Source organism: Natrix helvetica (genome assembly GCF_964273705.1).
Source record: "Natrix helvetica genome assembly, chromosome: 3".
NCBI classification, from domain to species: Eukaryota; Metazoa; Chordata; class Lepidosauria; order Squamata; family Natricidae; genus Natrix; species Natrix helvetica.
In genome coordinates, this window is record NC_138549.1 from 170,160,091 (window position 1) to 170,174,794 (window position 14,704).

The 14,704-nt window shown below is 43.4% G+C and overlaps 1 protein-coding gene across 3 annotated transcripts in view; it reads left to right on the forward strand.

Annotated features, from left to right (window-relative positions):
* The window catches only part of ARFGAP1 (ARF GTPase activating protein 1), a 44,300-nt gene that overhangs the window by 15,701 nt on the left and 13,895 nt on the right, over positions 1 to 14,704 (forward strand). For all 3 annotated transcript variants that reach the window (XM_081949750.1, XM_081949749.1, XM_081949748.1), the window contains exons 3-9: positions 607 to 716; positions 2,691 to 2,862; positions 6,494 to 6,594; positions 7,708 to 7,797; positions 9,736 to 9,832; positions 11,145 to 11,201; positions 13,200 to 13,232. In XM_081949750.1, the coding sequence (XP_081805876.1) occupies positions 607 to 716; positions 2,691 to 2,862; positions 6,494 to 6,594; positions 7,708 to 7,797; positions 9,736 to 9,832; positions 11,145 to 11,201; positions 13,200 to 13,232 (660 nt within the window). The remainder of the gene's footprint in view (positions 1 to 606; positions 717 to 2,690; positions 2,863 to 6,493; positions 6,595 to 7,707; positions 7,798 to 9,735; positions 9,833 to 11,144; positions 11,202 to 13,199; positions 13,233 to 14,704) is intronic.

The window sequence follows — 14,704 nt, forward strand, 5'->3', positions numbered from 1 at the left end:
ACCATAGTACAATATAACAAAATCATATACATACATACATACATACATACATACATACATACATACATACATACGATCATCTGGGCAGGCCTTTAGGTTAATAGTATAAATAACCTTGATTTCGCCTGTTATCATTTTTATGAACGCTGCTTTGTTGTGGTTGTTTTTGTTTTTTTTATTTATTGGATTTTTATCCTGGATTTTTATTGGATTTTTATCAGTGTGGCAATCTAATACTCCTTCCTCCCCTTATTTTTTCCACAACAACAATCCTTTGAGATAGGTTGGGCTGAGAAACAGCGATTGGCCAAAAGTCACCCAGTTGGCTTTCATGCCTAAGGCGGGATTAGAACTCTCAGTCTCCTGGTGATTGGCCAAAAGTCACCCAGCTGGTTTTCATGCCTAAACCGAGATTAGAACTCTCAGTCTCCTGGTGATTGGCCAAAAGTCACCCAGCTGGCTTTCATGCCTAAAGCAGGATTAAAACAGTCTCCTGGCGATTGGCTGTAAGTCACTCAGCTGAATTTCAAGGTGGGACTAAAAGCCCTAGATTTTCTGTGGAAAACTCATAATTATCTTACCCCCCCCCCCCATTTTTCTTTACAGGTTTGTTTTGAGTGTGGTGCATTTAACCCCCAGTGGGTAAGTGTGACCTATGGCATCTGGATCTGTCTGGAGTGCTCAGGAAAACATAGAGGCTTGGGAGTTCATCTGAGGTTGGTCATTGATTATGCATTAATAATACAAGAAATGGTTTCAGCCTATTAATCTCCTTGTTTTTATTTATTGACTGAACAGATTTATACAGTTGCCCATCTTCTATAAGCAGCTGGTTTTTGGGTCGCTGCCATGCATGCAGGGGTGGCGGCGCGTGGGGATGTCATGGACATGCACGGGAGTTTGGAGGTGGGCGCATGGGGTCATGCACGCATGTGTGGGGTTAGGGGTCGCATGCACGGGTTCTCATGCGCTTTGCATTATGGGTGCGCTTGCATGCTTTTGGCATGCGGCAACAAAAAGGTAGCCATCCCTGTTCTATAATGTAGCCCTTCTTAGATTAGAAGCAATAATAATAAAAACCATAAAAGCAGGCTGAAAATTTCAGGCATTATGAGAAAAGCAATCTCTGTCTCATAGAAAAACAAGGAGACCATAAACAATAAAAGCCATATTTATTTCTAATAATACAATACAATAGCAGAGTTGGAAGGGACCTTGGAGATCTTCTAGTCCAACCCCCTGCCTAGGCAGGAAACAAATGGCTATCCAACATCTTCGTAAAGACTTCCAGTGTTGGGGCATTCACAACTTCTGGAGATACAATTTAAGATACAGTTGTATAAGCTTTTGCAAAAGGATTCTCAATCATTAAAGATAAAAAGAGAACGTCTGACAGATTTGGATACAGGGCTTAAATACGATTTCGGAGTGATAGTCCACTTTCTTACATGTCCATGTTACACAAGGTTGTATTATACAATATGCGTTACACAATATCTTGGCAATTAGTGAAACAGTTTCCTGCTTAAAAATCACATCAGTGATAAGTTCCCCGATCGCTTCCCACCATATTAGGAAATAATAAGAATATAACAAGGCAATCAATCCCCTTATGTCAGCCTATTGAAACTGACTCCAGCAATTACCGTATTTTTCGGAGTATAAGACACTCCGAAGTATAAGACTCACCTAGATTTTGGGGAGGAAAACAACGGGAAAATATCTGCCTCTGCCTCCCAGCAATTTGCCTCCTTGCAACAAACAGTACAGACAATATACACTGCTTGTAGTGTTACATTTCAGACTATACTTGTACAGATGCTGTTAAAATTGATGTGCTTTCTGGAAGTATAGTTATTCTCTGCTATTTAAAAGAATAGCACTTTTTAAAACAATAGCACGGGGCCTCTTCAGATCAAGCATTTATTTTAAAAAGCTTCTTCCTTTTGTTGTCTAGAATAATAATAAAGCAGTCTTTAAAAAATAAGTCTAATAATTTGAACATTCTATAAGCATTTATAGTTGTTGACTTACCTCCTTGCAGCAAACAGCCTGATTAGCACAAGAACAAAAAATCTGCCTTCCAGCAATTTGCCACATGGAGCAAAGAGCAAGTTTCACTTTCAATTTCTCCCGATCATCAGCTGTTAGAGGCTGCAGGGATTGCTATAGCCCAGTGATGGCGAACCTTTTTTGGCTCGCATGCCAAAAGCGGGGGGGGGGGGGGAGCGCAGGGGGGTCGTACACCCATAATGCTATGTGTCCAGCGCGCGTGTATGCACGACCAGCGACCCTCCCCCCCTGTTTTTGGTGTGATTTTTTTCACCCTTTTTCGCAAGAAAGATTTCAGGAAAAAAGGTGTCCCCGAAATTTCCTGGCAGTTAGAACAATTAATCAGTGGAACAGAAGTTGTCTCCAGAGGTTGTGAATGCCCCAACACTGGAAGTTTTTAAGAAGATGTTGGATAGCTATTTGTCTGAAACGGTAGAGGGTTTCCTGCCTAGGCAGGGGGTTGGACTAGAAGACCTCCAAGGTCCCTTCCAACTCTACTATTGTATTGTATTGTATTGTAAAGGACAGGAGCCTCCCTTCCCTCCTATCCTTTCTTATCCAGGATAGCTTTTTGATTTATGTAAATATGCGGATGGCTGTCCCGGCATACTGAGAAGCTGCTGAATTGTCGTTTACAGTTTTGTGCGCTCTGTCACAATGGACAAATGGAAAGACATCGAATTGGAGAAAATGAAGGCCGGTGGGAACCTTAAATTCCGAGAGTTTTTAGAGTCTCAAGATGATTACGACCCTTGCTGGTCGTTGCAAGAGAAGTACAACAGCAAAGCTGCGGCCCTCTTCAGAGATAAGGTAAATCCCATTCAGCACAATTTCAACATTCTTAGATCTAGATTTATTTTGTGATTCTGCATTGCTATGAATATTCATTAAGCTGTCAAGATGAGAAAGAGCCTGATTTACAGCATCAGTATGTCTCTATTTTGGCATCTGCAGCATGTCATTTTTGACAAACAGAACTTTGAGTTTATACAGGTAGTCCTCAGTGTACAACAGTTTATTTAGTGACGGCTCAAAGTTGCAACAGAACTGAAAAAAGTGACTTATGACTGTTTTTCACACTTAGACCGTTGCAGCACCCTCACAGTCCGGTGATCAAAATTCAGACGCTTGGCAACTGACTCGTATTTATGACGGTTGCAGTGTCCCGGGGTCATGTGATCCCCTTTTGCGACCTTCTGACAAACAAAGTCAGTAGGGAAGCTGGATTCACTCAACAACCGTGCTGTGAACTTCACAACTGCGGTGATTCACTTACTAACCTGTTTCCCCCGAAAATAAGATCTCCCCGGATGATAAGTCCAATCGGGCTTTTGAGCGCATGCCCTCCCTGTTAGCGTTCTAAATACCATGCAGAATTAAATCATTGTCCAAGGCAAAGTTATCCTTAAAGGTCCAATTTATTCGTACAGGCAAATTAGCACGTCTATGGAAATCCAACTCTGATTTTCTTCTTGGAATTCCACCCAGTTGAAAGTTCATGATCTATCCTCACACCCACAAATCCATCACATGTCCCAATCATCATCTTCCACGCTGGCATCTACACCCCTCTGCTTCCGGTCAGGTGTCGAGGTGCGGAGACAAAAGATGACCTTGGCTTCTATAAAAGAATGTCAACAATACATTCCACAATCCTACTCCTTTCTATTCCCCCCTCCCAACTACTGCACTAATGAACAGCATAGAAAATTATAAGAAAGTGTGGCAGGCCAAAGATCCTAATAAGAACATAACTGCAGGCCTGACACTCCCCTGAAAAAAGCCCTCCCCCAAAATATTGCAGCACAGCAGCAGCCCTGAGGTGACCACGCTTGCCGCCTCCTGCACCTCAAAAATAATAAGACCTCCCTGAAAATAAGGCCAAGTGCTTATTTGGAGGGTCAAAACAAAATAAGACCCTGTCTTATTTTCGGGAAAACATGGCAAGGAAGGTCATCAAATGGGGCAAACTTCACTTAACAAATATCTCGCTTAGCAACAGAACTTTTGGGGTCAGTCATGGTTGTAAGTCGAGGACTACCTGTGGTTTAGGATATTACGAAGGCCGTGCAGGAAACAGACAAAAAAGTGTATTGTTTCACACTCCACAGTTTGACTTTCACACTTGAAACATCCCAAAGGCACCCCTTCCGACTGAAACAGTTTGAAGAAGGAATACCGTATTTTTTGCACTATAAGATGCAACCCCCGGCCAAAAAAAAAAGTGGAAATGTCTGTGTGTCTTATAGACTGAATCCGGGCCCCTTTTTGGCTTCCTGAACCCTCTGCTTGTCCCGTTTTTGCCATCCCCAACCCCCAGAAGCACTCTGCAGGCCAAAAATGGGCCCGTTTTTGGCAAAAACGGGATGCAGAGAGGGTGCAAAAGCTGTTTTCCTCCTCTAAATCTAGTTGTGTCTTATAGTCCAGTGTGTCTTATAGTCCAAAAAATACAGTAACCCGCATATTCCCTACCTAAATCTGTACCATTTAAAACAGCCCAGGTTTGGCTGATGCCAGAATAAAAACTCTCAGCAAAATGCAGGCGTTCCGTTTCATTCTCAGGACCATCAAAACAGGCGTGATTGTTTCAAACTCCCCACACTTCCCAGCCACAATGTTTTGTGTATCCCTAGCTATTATTGAAAAGTGTCTGTTTTTCAGGAAAGTAGTGGGTATTTTGCTTTTTTTTTTTAGCAGAAAAGTGAACATGTCTGTGTTTTGTCTGTACTTGTCCCATTATTGAGGTTCTCCAAATTCTCATCACCTGCCCAAATAAACCATGTGCCATTTTGTTGTTGTTAGTTGCCAAGTTGTGTCCGACCCACTGCGACCCCATGGATAACGTTCCTCCAGGCCTTCCTGCCCTCTACCATCCTCTAGAATCCATTTGAGCTCACGCCGACTGCTTCGGTGACTCCATCCAGCCACCTCCTTCTCTGCCGTCCCCTTCTTCTTTTGCCCTCCATCTTTCCCAGCATGAGGCTCTTCTCCAGGGAGTCCTTCCTTCTCATTACCATGTTTTCCCGAAAATAAGACGGTCTTATTTTCTTTTGACCCCTGAAATAAGCACTTGGGCTTATTTTCGAGGAGGTCTTATTATTACTACTTTTTTTAATTGTAAAATTTTTATTGTTTTTTTACAAATGTTTTAGGGGAAAAGGTATATAGGTGTAGAAAACTTTTGACAGCTACATCATGCGGGAGGTAGAAATCCCCCCGAATCTCACAACTTTAACCAAAAAGAAAGGAAAAAACATCAAAATTTGAATAAACATTGGCAGCTTTTTGTTTTTACATTCAATCATCAATATATTCAATCATCTTTTGTATCACTTCCGAGAGTTACATTATAACAACAATTGCAAAAATGTTTCAACTCATTTTTGTGATCTGAGTCTTTGGAGGTCTTATTATTTTTGATGTGCAGGAGGCAGCGAGTGTGGTCACCTCACGGCTGCTGCTGTGTTGCAATATTTTTGGGGAGGGCTTATTATCTGGAGAGGTCTTATTTTCGGGGAAACGGGGTAGGTGGCCATTTATTATATGTGCCATGTATTGAGCCACAGAAATAGTGAGAGGCTGTGTGAGAAGAACCTGCTGAGATCAGCATTCCTTGCGGCTGATCCGAAATTGTCAGAAACTTTCTCTTCTTGAAATTCACCCAGCCGTCCTTGCCATTAGCCCTGAGGTTTCTTACTGGCACTGGCTGTTTATTTTTATTTTCCTCTTTCCAAGCTGTCTTAACGGATGACTGTGGTCCCCTCTTGTTATGAGATGTCAGCAAGCCCATGGCTGTCTGTGTTCCTAATTGAAGGCCTTGAGACAGAACTGTGTGCGTCCTTGCAATTCTCTCTACTCCCAGTGTAGCTGTCGTCCAAGCTCCCAGAATAAGTGTGGGCGGTTTGTGAGGCATGCATTTCCCCCTGGGACATACTTTGTGGTCCGAGAACCTCTTAGGTGCAAACCAATTTGAACATTTTAGATCTGTTTTGAGAGGCGATAGAATCATCAACCGAAACACCTTGCACCAAATAGTAAATGTAAGAACGGTTTTCAGCATCGATAACATTGTAGTGTCACTAGCCAGAATCCCAATCATCTCAGAGGAAGAAAACTTTTCTGTCTCTATCTAGAACAGTGTTTCTCAACCTTATCAACTTGAAGATGTCTGGACTTCAACTCCCAGAATTCCCCAGCCAGCGAATGCTGGCTGGGGAATTCTGGGAGTTGAAGTCCAGATATCTTCAAGTTGACAAGATGGAGAAACACTGATCTAGAACAAGAGTCTGAAATATTTTGTAGACCTCAAGAGTCCAATCGTCGAATGACCTCAGAGCCAGCCACAGGGGCTCAGGAATTCTGGGAGTTGAAGTCCGCGAATCATAAAGGGGCCATCTCTGCGCTAAAGAATGTCTTTGTTTAAAGTCCTTTCTTTCTTTAGGTGGCTGTGTTAGCTGAAGGTAAAGAATGGTCCATTGAAACTTCTGCTGCTCGGAATTGGAGTCCCCCACAGCCCAAGGTGGCTTTGTCCTCAGCTCATCGGTAAACATTCTTGGGCTTGGGTTCTATTTCAAAGCTTTAATTTTTACTACCAAAGCACAGCTGTTTGAGGAATGCAGCTGAACATGTAGAGAACATACACTATATTGCCAAAAGGATTCGCTCACCTGCCTTTACTCGCATATGAACTTACTGTAAGTCACATCCCATTCCTAATCCATAGGGTTTCATATGACGTCGGTCCACCCTTGGCAGCTATAACAGCTTCAACTCTTCTGGGAAGGCTCTCCACAAGGTTCAGGAGTGTGTTGATGGGAATCTTTGACATTCTTCCAGAAGTGCATGTGTGAGGTCACACACTGATGTTGGACGGGTTTACGTGGCCTACCGCTTCGTGGCTGAGTTGCTGTCGTTCCCAAACACTTCCACGTTCTTATAATACATCTGACAGTTGACTGTGGGATATTTAGGAGGGAGGAAATTTCACAACTGGGTTTGTTGCCCAGGTGGCACCCTTTCACAGTTCCACTGAGCTCCTGAGAGCGACCCCTTCTTTCACAAATGTGTGTAAAAACAGTCTGCATGCCTAGGTACTTGATTTTATACCCCTGTGGCCATGGGAGTGATTGGAACACACCTGATTCTGATTCTTTGGATGGGTGAGCGAATACTTTTGGCAATATAATGTACGGGCACGTGTAAGCAAGGGCTTACCTCACTCGTTCCTCCTAAACAGAAAGAACAGAATATAAATCTGACAAGAGAAAATAAGCCAATTAACTAAAAAATAAATGCATTTGTGAGCATTTGCAATGTCTGTTCAGAGAGAGATCACTGTGTTTCCCCCAAAATAATCACTTGGCCTTATTTCCGGGGAGGTCTTATTATTTTTGAGGTGCAGGAGGCAGCGAGCGAGGTCACCTCATGGCTGCTGCTGTGTTGCAATATTTTCATGGAACGCTTATTTTAGCGCATGCGCTCAAAAGCCCGATTGAGCTTATTATCCGGGGAGGTCTTATTTTCAGGGAAACAGGGCAGTAGTGTGGCATGTTGCATGTTGTGCTGTGAGACAAACCCCCCCCCCCCCCCCAAGGTGCTGGTAACTGAATAGATGTTGCCTTTCTGTGGTTTCATTTTTGATGTTGTTTTTTGCAGAAGTTCTGGGGGGCAACCGCAGAATGCTGGCCCCACTTCTGATAAAGCATTTGAAGACTGGTTGAATGACGACTTTGCTTCCTATCAAAGGTAAATGATTTAGATGGCATTCAGCAAAAGGCCTTGAAGAATCTTTTTTTTTAATGCCTTCAAATCAGTTTTGACTCAGAATAACTGCCAGGACAAGTCCCTGCAGTTTCCTTGGCAACTTTTTTGGATGCGGCCATTGCATTGCATTTTGGATTGAATTGGATTTATTAGATTTATATGTCCCAAGGACTCAGGGCGGCGTACAGCATTAAAAAACACATAGTACAAAAGTTAAAAGGAAATTAGAAACAGTCCAAAAACAAACCCAATTTATATAACACTCACATTTTAAAAATTAAATAAAATTAACAGGCCAGGGCGGCTTGCTGGAGTTGAAGTCCAGATATCTATTTAGCCATTGCTTCCTTCCTAGGGCCAAGAAATAGCAACTGGCTCGAGGTGGGACTAAAACTTGGCTCTCTCCCCGTTTCTAATCGGTTGCCTTTAGCCACTATATCAGGACTGTCAAACTCAAGGCCCGGGGGCCGAATCCGGCCCACAGGGTGCTTTGATCTGGCCCACAGGGCCACCCTAGAAACAGGAAAGGACTGACCTGTGGTGTCTCCAAGCTGACCGGGCACTGATTTACAACTTGGTGGTGTCCCTTTTCGTAGGCAGAGTGCTGCAGGAGGCCGTCACAGCCGAAAACAGAACACCCCTCCCGAGCTCCGTTTTCTCAAGAAAACAAACGTGCTTGTCCCTCCACTGTCTAGGGCAGTGGACAACCTGCGCCGCCGTCCAAGGGTCCTCTGGCCTGAGAGGGATGCCAAGGCTCCTTTGGAGGACAAGGGTTTGGCGCTCTGCCTGGTCACGCCTTCCTCCTCTGGAGACAATGGATCCCTTGGGCTACCACAGGCGCCCGTGACTTTTTATTTATTTTATTTATTATTCGTATTTATAGACCGCCCCCTCTCCCGAAAGGGACTCGGGGCGGTGTACAGTCACTAAAATGCGTTATAAAATACATACATAAAACAGTTAAATAATTAAATACGTAGGTGGAGGAGGTTGCAAGACTGTATATAGAATAATAAATATAGTACATTAAAAGCTCTAATAACCCAGGAGTTAAAATATTACCCAAAATTACCCATTAAAATATATCCACCGGGAGGTAAAAACTAAGAATGTGCCAGGCCAGCTGATCGAAACAGGTGAGTCTTTAATTTTTGACGGAAGGAATGGAAGTCAGTGGTAGTTCTAATGTCGGGGGGGAGGTCATTCCAGAGGGTTGGGCCCATCACAGAGAAGGTCCTACCCCTAGGCGTCGCCCGCTGGCACTGCCTAGTGGACGGCACCAGTAGTAGTCCCTCCCTGTGAGAGCGGATTGGTCGTAGGGATGTGTGCGGGAGGATACGATCCCGCAGGTAACTGGGTCCTGTGCCATGGAGCGCTTTAAAGATGGTAATCAATACCTTGAAACGCACCCGAAAAACCACAGGTAGCCAGTGCAGCTCGCGCAGGAGAGGTGTCACGTGGGAGTATCTTGAGCTCCCCATAATCACCCGCGCGGCTGCGTTCTGGACTAGCTGTAGTCTTCGGATGCGTCCCAAGGGGAGCCCCATGTAGAGGGCATTGCAGTAGTCCAGGCGAGTCACTTGAGTGACGTCGAGCTGGCCATGCCCACCCTAGCCACGCCTACCCGGTCCCTCGAGGTCAAACACAACCCTGATGCGGCCCTCAATGAAACCGAGTTTGACACCCCTGCACGATACCAATGTTTCCCAACCTCAGCAACTTTTTAAACTGCAGGGACTTCAACTCCCAGAATTCCCCAGCCATGGGTGGCTGGGGAATTCTGGGAGTTGAAGTCCACGCAGCTTAAAATTGGCAAGGTTGGGAAACATTGCATTGCTCCTAAGTGGCCTCTCCAAAGGCAGCACAGTATTTTGATTATAAGTAGCTTCATCCTTCCTTTCCTTTTGTGTCCCAATTCAGCGGCCAAGAAAACCGCTATGTTGGGTTTGGGAACACAGTCACCCCTCCAAAAAAGGAAGATGACTTCTTGAACAACGCTATGTCTTCTCTCTACTCGGTAAGTCAAAATTGTTTGTAGGTGTGCTAATTTAGGATGTTGCTTTGCTGTCCTGTCATTTCTAATATTTTTTTAAAGAAAGAATGTCCATACTGGTGTAATGGGACTGGGTGTTGATATGATTTATTGGGTTAGGGATATTTTTTTTTCTTTTTGTCTTCACTGCGAGTTGTATTGTGTTGTGTGTGTGTGTGTGTGTGTGTGTGTGTGTGTGCACTGAGGGAGCTCGACCAATCTCATTGTACATATTTTGTGCACTGACAATACAGAATGATTATTAACAAAATTAGGAATCCTAATCCTAATATGATTGGATGATTTTACTCCTGTCTGGAGTAGAGGTTAAAAGATTTTGTTCTAACCCAGCTCCCCAAACACAACAAAGCCTCTGTAGTTGAAGCGATGATTCCTTTATTAAGAGCACCAGCAACCCCGGCAAAAAGTTTATCTTTCACCGCAGGCTAACAAGCCTATCCGGCAAGGGAAGATAAATAGTTTCCTGCCACACCTATTTATCTCCACCCACTCCACGCCTTTTATCCCCAGAGCTGGGCTTCACTAACAGTGGTGGCTTTTCTGTCCCAAGGACCGGCCCATAGATTTCCACTGCTCTCCTCTCCTCTGTCTTCTGCACATCTGCACATCAGGCACTGGACCCAGCTGTTCCTCCTCTTCCTCATCAGCCATCTCCAGACCTGGGGGCTGTGGCCTCTCCATCTGAGGACTGACAGACAGCCCATGCTCTACCTCTGTCTGTCTCTGACAGCTCCATTTCCTCTTCCCCCTCAGAGTTCTCAGGTTGCCTTGATGCTGTCCCGGACTCCCACATGTCCTCCTCCTCTGAGGCCATAGCAGATTTACCGTTTTAGATTATTGAAGCCCACACATCTTTTCAGAGCCATGTTTAGGAAAAAAAATATTGCTAGGAAGCTTTGGAAGGGTGAAGGGGTCAGGCTGCAAAACCTTGCTTCCTGAAGCTGATCTAAACTGAAGCAGGAGTAAAACCAATTTTTCCTTCAGGTTTCATTCTGAATAAATAACAGAGCTGCCTTTTACTTGATAGTAGACCTGGGGATCTGAAAGCGGCAGCCAAGACCTGAAACACAGAGCATCTCTTGAAAATTCCCTTTGCAAAGTTCCCATGTCGTTCTTAAGCTTATATGGACTCTGCACCGATGAACAGTTACGTTTTGCACATTTCAGGCCCCCGGGCAGGCACATGTCCAAATATGTAAGATCGGTGTTTTTAGTCACTGGAGTATCTCCACAAAGCAGGAACCTCTGACCTTCAATCTCTTTTTACTTTTTCCAGGGCTGGAGTAGTTTTACATCTGGCGCAAGCAAGTTTGCTTCGGCAGCAAAAGAGGGCGTAAGTAAACATTCTGACTGGGAAGTGGATCTGGGGCAGGGGCGTCAAACTTGATTTCAACAAGGGCTGCATCTGGGTTGTGTTTGACCTTGGGGTGGCGGAGTGGGCGTGGCCAGGGTGGGCGTGGCCAGCTCAATGTCACTCGTATTGGGGGCGGCTGTGGCGGCCCGAGCATTCTGCCAGTGAAAACGGGCTCCCGAGCTCCGTTTTCGGCTGCGACAGCCTCCTGCAGCCCTCTGCCGGTGAAAATGGAGCTCGGGAGGGCTGCACGCAGCCCTCCCGTGCTCCATTTTTACTGGCAGAGGCACGGCAGGGCGGTCCTTCGTTGTTTGCAGGGCGGCCCTAGGGGCCAGATCTAAACATCCCACGGGCCAGATCTGGCTCACGAGCCTTGAGTTTTAACACCCTTGATTTAGAGGTAGTCCTGGACCTACGACCACAATCGGGCCCAACATTTCCATTGCTAAGCAAGACAGTTGTTAAGCGAGTTTTGCCCCCTTTTTACAATCTTTCTTGCCACCGTTGTTAAGCGAATCACTGCGTTGGTTAAGTTAGTAACACTGTGGTTAATGGATCTGGCTTTCCCATTGACCCGGGTGTCAAGAAATTTGAAGAAGGGGATCACGGGAGTCCCAGGACGGTATAGCCCTCACAGATACATGCCGGTTGCCAAGCGTCTGACTTTTGATCACCATGACCCAGCCTGGGTCATAACTGCAACGGTCGTAAGTGTGAAAAACAGTCATAAGCCCCCCCCACCTTTTTTTTTTCTCCTGTGCTGTGATGACTTGTAACAAACGTCGTAATAACAGGAGAAGTCGACAAGCGCAGTCGATGGGGAAGTCAGATTCGCTTAACAACCGTGTTAATAACTAGCCAAGATGTTTGCAGATCGCTGACTACAGGAAAAATTGTGACGTTAAATGGCTTCGAATAACCAGCCTATGGTGTTTTCATGCATTGCTTTCTAGTAAAAATATTGTTTAGATTGTTAAATGAGAAGGCTCACAAAGCAAAGATCTATAAATTGTTGTAAATTGTTATAAATTAATGTGAAGTGTTAATACCACTTTATAATGCCTTGGTAAGGCCACACTTAGACTACTGAATTCAGTTTTGGTCACCACGATATAAAAAAGATGTGGAGATTGTAGAAAGAGTGCAGAGAAGAGCAACAAAGAGGATTAGGGGACTGGAGGCTAAAACATATGAAGAACGGTTGCAGGAACTGGGCATGTTTAGCTTAAGAAAAGAAGGACTAGGGGAGACATGATAGCAGTGTTCCAATATCTCAGGGGTTGCCACAAAGAAGAGGGAGTCAAACTATTCTCCAAGGCACCTGAGGGTAGAACAAGAAGCAATGGGTGGAAACTAATCAAGGAGAGAACTGAGGAGAAATTTCCTGACAGAACAATTAATCAGTGGAACAGAAATTGTCTCCAGAAATTGTGAATGCCCCAACACTGGAAGTCTTTAAGAAGATGTTGGATAGCCATTTGTCTGAAACGGTATAAGGTTTCCTGCCTAGGCAGAGGGGTTGGACTAGAAGACCTCCAAGGTCCCTTCCAACTCTGCTATTGTATTGTATTGTTATTCACCAAAAAGGCTATTATTGAGATCTTGTCTGTAATAATAGCATTCACTATACTTGTCTTTGTACCCTGCCTTTTCTTGTCTGTGCCTCTGTGTGTGTGTTTTTTCTATAGCGTTCAGACTCGATAAGATTCCTAATAATGTTTCAGACAAGCATGAAATATGGTTAGACTCATTCAAGAGGAAGAAATGAATGGAGTATGTTTAGGTAGCATTAAAAACCTTTTGTGTGGTACACATAATTTGGGATGCGGGAGCATAATGGTTGCCAGTTCCTTAAGATGGTAGGAGATAGGGGTACTTAACAAATAATTTAAAACTCCTGGAATTTTCAGAGCGTTTGAATTCTTGATTTTTAAAAGGAATTGTGGAATCGAAATAAGCCAATTTTGCTTTTGTCAACAGGCTAGCAAGTTTGGCTCTCAAGCAACTCAAAAGGTAACTCTTGCAAACTCCTGAACACTAAAAATATTTCATTGGTTCTATTTTCCTTGCAACTTGCTTTCCTGAATCTTAGAAATAACACTTAGTGAGTAGTGTTATTTAAGTGTTACATGGCAGATGAAAGTAAGGAGTTAACCCATTGACTCTTTAGTTGCCTAATTAGTTATTTGCTGCAGTGTTCAACAATAAAACCCATTTTTGTCCTTGGTGTCAGCTTGTGTTAGCAGTAAATTGTACACTCCAATTTCAGGCTCTGGAAATGAGCCAGCAAGGTACATTCTCTTAAGTTTAGACTTTGGTAGCAAGGCACATCCTATTTCTTATCCTTTCCAAATGCAGTTGGAAATAACTGTCCAGAGTACAACAGGTTGGAAGATATGCCGTGTTGTATTTCCAGCTGTGTAGTTTGGTATTATTCATTGAACCTACATCTTACGCAAAAGCAGTCACTGTATACGTGGGTGGATGGATGGATGGATGGATGGATAGATAGATGATAGATAGATAGATAGATAGATAGATAGATAGATAGATAGATAGATAGATGATAGATAGATATAGGCGATAGATGATAGATCGGTGATAGGTAGGTAGGTAGATAGTATATAGATAAATGGATGGATGGATAGACAGATAGATAGATAGATAGATAGATAGATAGATAGATAGATAGATAGATAGATAGATATGGATGGGTAGGATGGATGGATGGATGGATGGATGGATAAATAGAGGTGTTTGGTGATAGATAGATAGATGATAGATAGATAGATAGATAGATAGATAGATAGATAGATAGATGATAGATAGATAGATAGATAGATAGATAGATAGATAGATAGATAGATATGGATGTATGGATAGGATGGATGGATAGATGGATGGATGGATGGATGGATAGATAGATGATAGATAGATAGATAGATAGATAGATAGATAGATAGATAGATAGATAGATAGATAGAGGTGTTTGGTGATAGATAGGTGATAGATAGATAGGTGAGATAGATAGATAGATAGATGATAGATAGATAGATAGATAGATAGATGATAGATAGATGATAGATAGATGTGATTGGTGATAGATAGGTGATAGATAGATAGATAGATAGATAGATAGATAGATAGATAGATGATAGATAGATAGATAGATAGATAGATATAGATGAGAGAGAGAGAGAAAGGTAGGTAAGGTAGTGTGAAAATCTTGTAGGGATAATGGTGTGAAACGATTAAACGGAACCTAGGTTCAGTTTATATTCTTCTTGCACATCACATGTTTAATGCGTATTTTATGTTTTATCGGGCAACTACTGAATGTATTATTGCCATGTGAGGGTTTTTTCCTTGACACAGGTGAATTAAGGAGACAAGATATCCAGACCTGTTCAAATTGCTTAGATTGAGAAACACTCATCTAATATCATCTCTGCCTAATCCCTGCATAAAACTATGCAACTTGTTAT